The sequence below is a fragment of the Montipora capricornis genome, chromosome 4 (assembly GCF_036669925.1).
Source record: "Montipora capricornis isolate CH-2021 chromosome 4, ASM3666992v2, whole genome shotgun sequence".
Taxonomy (NCBI): domain Eukaryota; kingdom Metazoa; phylum Cnidaria; class Anthozoa; order Scleractinia; family Acroporidae; genus Montipora; species Montipora capricornis.
Window position 1 is genome coordinate 50471930 of NC_090886.1, and position 5000 is coordinate 50476929.

The 5000-nt window shown below is 39.1% G+C and overlaps 1 protein-coding gene across 1 annotated transcript in view; it reads left to right on the top strand.

Annotated features, from left to right (window-relative positions):
• Window positions 1-5000, top strand: part of LOC138047285 (FACT complex subunit SSRP1-like) — a 28176-nt gene that overhangs the window by 16114 nt on the left and 7062 nt on the right. Inside the window, exons 13-15 of the mRNA XM_068894050.1 lie at window positions 615-672; window positions 2421-2583; window positions 3544-3735. Coding sequence (XP_068750151.1) covers window positions 615-672; window positions 2421-2583; window positions 3544-3735 — 413 coding nt within the window. The remainder of the gene's footprint in view (window positions 1-614; window positions 673-2420; window positions 2584-3543; window positions 3736-5000) is intronic.

The window sequence follows — 5000 nt, forward strand, 5'->3', positions numbered from 1 at the left end:
TGTGACATAGGAGAATAGTGCATCCTAGTTACATCTGAAGGTCGGTAATCTTCGTCAGAAGGATATAGTAGGCTTGCCTTCTCTCCTGTGACTGTGCAATTATTCCAAAAAAAACGAAACGCGAGGTTTGCCTTTCTTGGTAGCCGTGATCTCGGGACTTACATTCTTTGCATGTTGATGCCTTTTAGTAGTAACCTCTTGACATCTCATGCAAGTTCGCTGTAAGCCTGAAGGTCGCTAATCCTCTTCAGTAGGATATAGGGGGCCTGTCTACTATCTTATAACGGTGCGACCATTCCAGAAAGAGAACGTGATGTATTCCTTCTCGGAGAGTCCGACTACTGACCGACTACAGACCCATATCACTCAATGTCCAGACAAAATATTTTGCCCGTCTAACCTCTCGTGCAGTGTGAGGCTAGACGGACAAAGACAATGCAAAGGCAAAGCCTTTATTCCCCACGGACTCCGAAATGGTCGCCGAGTGATAAAGGTGAATTATTACGTGCACTTCCCTTTTTGAAGCAACCTCTTGAGACACTGCGCGAACCTGCATAAAGATTTTCCCATTTTTTCACACTGGTAGGATTTGTTTTTGTCGTTTTTCCGTCCAGATTCCGATGATTCATTTGCACCAGAAAGTGGCGCTGAGGATCAAGACATTCGAGAAGAGTGAGTTGGTTTGTTCCATTAAAAATTGAAAAATATTAACGAGAGGAAACAATCAATCAATCAATCAATCAATCAATCAACTTTATTTAAACACGGTAAATGGCTCAGCAAGCTGGTTTTCAGACATGCCGTGTAAGAATTACAAAGTATAAATGCTAAAAAATTACAAGAATTTCAAGATATAAATGTTAAAACGACTAATGAACTAGGTATAACTTAGCGATAAATATCATATAATGGCAAAGAAATTTAAACAATAGTAATAGTTAGTAACAAGCATAATTTACAATATAATAATACGAACAAGCCATGTAAAAATGTGCCCTAGCGAGGTAAAATGTGTCTTATGATATCGCACATTTAAAGCTTGCAAGATCCCTTATCTCACGTATTTGATTTGACAGTTGGTTCCAAGCGTTTGCACCTCGATAAGAGAAAGAACGTTTTAGAAAATTCGTTTTAGGTAGCGGTAATTGGAAGTCATAGTTCGAACCCCTCAAATTATAATTGTGAACTTCTGAGGTTCTATGAAAATACTCCTGGAGATACGTTGGACAATTGTTATTGAATACTTTAAACATCGTAATTAACAAGTGCCTTTTCTCTCTTTCTTCTAAGTTTGACCACTCTAGAGAATTTAGCAGTGCTGTTGATCGAATAGAGTAATCAGCCCTAGTAATAATCCGTGCTGCTCTATTTTGTAACTTTTGTAATTTGTCAGCACGTGTTTTGGAGCAGTCACTCCATACAACATCACAATAATCAAAATAAGGTTGTACAAGTGAATAGTAAATTGTCTTAAGAGTCTCTTGATTGTCAGTTAATTTTCTAGCTAAATACAACATTCGCAAGCCATTCGAGACTTTAGATGAAATATGTTTGATCTGATCATCCCATGTTAGCATTTCATCAATATGAACTCCCAATAACTTAGTACAAGGCTTATGTTCAATTGGCCAATCATCCATCTTTAAAATCATGAATTTAGCTTTTGTCAAATTTTGCCGAGAACCAATAGTCATATAACTAGTTTTGGAGGTATTGCAACTTAATTTGTTTGTCTGAAGCCAATCATGTACTGCAGCTAAATCACTATTTAAGGAACATTCAATTGTGGATATATCTTCATGAGCCATAGTTATATACGTATCATCGGCAAACATACCAGGTGTTGTATGTTGTAGACATTTTGGGAAATCGTTTACATAAATTATAAACAAAAATGGCCCAAGTATAGAACCCTGGGGAATGCCACATGATATATATTGTTCTGTGGATAAGAGTCCATTTACGTAAGATCTTTGTGTTCTATCAATCAAGTATGATTTAAGCAATACGAACGATAAAACGAACGATAAAGAGTCGTAGTGAGGAGAACTCCACAAGAACGTTTACTTCACTCTGTAAGACTGTTTTTAAACTCAGTCCTTTTCAACTCAGTCAATTTTTACAAAGCTGGACCACTAACCTACCGAGGATTTATTTGTGGGGGGGGGGGGGGGGGGAGGGTGTATCCTACAGTGTATGCATTTCTTTAACACCCTCTCAAACCCTCCATGAAGAAATCGAGGTTGGGCTTTCGTGGTATCTATGGAGATTTCGTCATTTTTCCCACAATCCATTGCACGACAAGTTTCTGTCCAATGTTGTGGGTATCATCCACACCCTCATTCCGACAATGTGGGATGCAACTGTCGAGAGCATTTCATCTCTCGTCTCACCTTTTACTACTTTTTGTGTAATCATAGGTTTGAGAGTAACCCGTCGTCTTCCGAAAGCGAGTCAGGATCCGATGAGGAAGGCAAATCAAAGCAAAAAGAGAAGGAGAAGAAAACGAAGGCACCTGAAAAGAAAAGAAAGAGTTCTGAACCAAGTGCGAGCAAGCCTCCTAAAAAGAAAGCAAAAGTTGCGGTAAGTTCTTTTGTGCCAATTGTAGCTCGCAGTGACAACGTCGACGAATGCAAAAACGCCCCAAAACCAAATAGGAGTTGTAGCACTTTCAGTGGAGTTACGGATTCCTGAATTTCTTATTTATCTTCACACAGAAGCTAAGTTTTAACTCGTTCGACTTTTCATGCAGTTTTGCTCTCTGCGTTCAAATGAACGGCTTTCAAAATAAGCGTAGTTTCTAAGTTTATGGTTATTTTCGTCTTCAAAAAAGTTTTCCGGAGTTTTTGAAGAAAAAAAGCGCTCTGCACGTGCGTTTTACATTTCTCTGAGTGTCTCACCAAAACAACGACTTTAAATGACAAAGTAGTATTTGAGGGTGTTGAGGAAAGGTTGGGTACATGCGTTTCGTATGACTTTAATGTCTGCCCATCAGTGTTTTGGAAGGCCGCCAAGTGATCTTTGATATAATTAATTCTTGGAAAGCGTGATGCACGATCCAGGATTTCATGCACGAGATGTGTGCTTGTCAATCAAAACGACCGTGCACATTACAGCGCACCATATGTTAATTTTTGAGAAGACTCGTTTGTTGTTTCCACCGTTCTCCAAATTCACTGATAACCAGTTGAAAAATGAAGCCTGGAAAAAGAGCTCAGGTATGTTGTTCAACTAAGTGTTATGTACAGATAAAGAGGACTTGCAGCATCTTTTATGGAATTGTATTTTTTTGCCATTGCGAGTGCATGCATTATTTTCCAAAATGAGAACATTTGTGTGGTAAGACATTGCTTGTGTGTAACAGTTCTCGAGATTTTAGACCGCCTGGAAAAATTTTCTTCTTAACGAGAGAGTTCGCGAGAGTTCGAACTCTTAAGACGAGACCACTCGAGTTATAGCCAAGCAGCACTATTTTGGTGTGATACGTTAAATTGCTTGAAAGGTACCTGTGACGTTGAGTCTAAAGACAGTTGAATTTTGCAGGCAGACAAACCCGAAGGTAACAGAAAAAAGAAAGCAAAAAAAGACAAGGATGCTCCAAAGCGACCCATGACTGCTTACATGCTGTGGATGAACGAAATCCGGGGGCAAATTAAAGAAGAAAATCCTGGTATTTCTGTAACGGAACTGTCGAAGAAAGCAGGAGAGATGTGGAAGAATGTGCAAGATAAATCGGTAAGTTGGATGGATTAATTTCACGTGGGCTTAGTGTATATACAAACTTGCAGTTGATCAAAAAGGAGAAAATGGCATGCATTGCGTGAATTTTTAATTTCGTGGTTGCGTGTTGTTTTGCTGTTGCACGGCTTCGCTTGATGATTGGCATAAAAATCTTTCCTTTCAGCCAATCAGAAGCAAAAGCATTCGTGAGTTCCTCGTGCGTGCCTTCCCGCGCTTAGCCTCCAGTCCGCGTTATTATAATTTTCTCGTTTAATTTATCGATATCTACAGCTATTGGCCAATACTGTAACTGGTTTTGGTTAACGAAAATAGATCAAAAAGCTCTTTGTTGATAGAACATCTTGTTTTACCTTCTCAACTACTAGTACCTAAGTGATTTTCCGCTCAAAAAGCAAGACAAAATAGTGTTTTCAATCATACTTATAGTTATTCAGATGTACAATACACAATTTTTGCTCGTAACAAAAGAACACTCTAGCAAAAGAATAGAGCTCAATTTCCAGATTAATTAGGTTGGCACATAAACTTCTCCGCAAGTGGTGTCATGTGAAATTCGAGAATAGACCAAATGTTGTACCCAATTCGAACCCATTGGGAGTAAAACGTTTTGTTCCAGGTATATTTCCATATCATTTAAATGTGAATACCACATCATAATGCAAGAACTTAACCCCGGGAGATCTGAATAGACCTAATCGGCTAACTCAATGTTGTACCCAATTCAAATCTCCCGAGATTAAGATTCTTTGTGTATTGTATTTGCATGATAATGTAGCATTCATATTTAAATGATATGGAAATACCTGAAACAAAACGTCTTATTCCCAAAGGGTTTGAATTGGGTACAACATTGAGTTAGCCGATTAGGTCGATTGGGCACGACATTAAATTGAATCTCCCTATGTTAAGCCTAGTTTCCGTATGCGCGTAACTCCGTCGCAAACGATTGCAAACACTGAATTTGCGTAAATGGAAACAGCTTTTACTTTTCTCCCCGACCAATCGCCAATGATCGCAAACAAGACGCAAGAGAGAGAAAAATTTCAATCTTTTCGTCTTGTTTGCGACGAGTAGCAACGCAAAAGGGAGGAAACAACGATCACACCATCGTTAAGCTGTTTCCGATTGCTTGTAGCCCCCTTCGCAGCCCTCTTTCGGGATGTCACACAACGCGGGGAGCGTTGTTTCCCATCAATCGGCGATATTTTTTATGCACGTGATACGTTTTGACGAATCAGAGGCAAGTGTAATTAATGAAA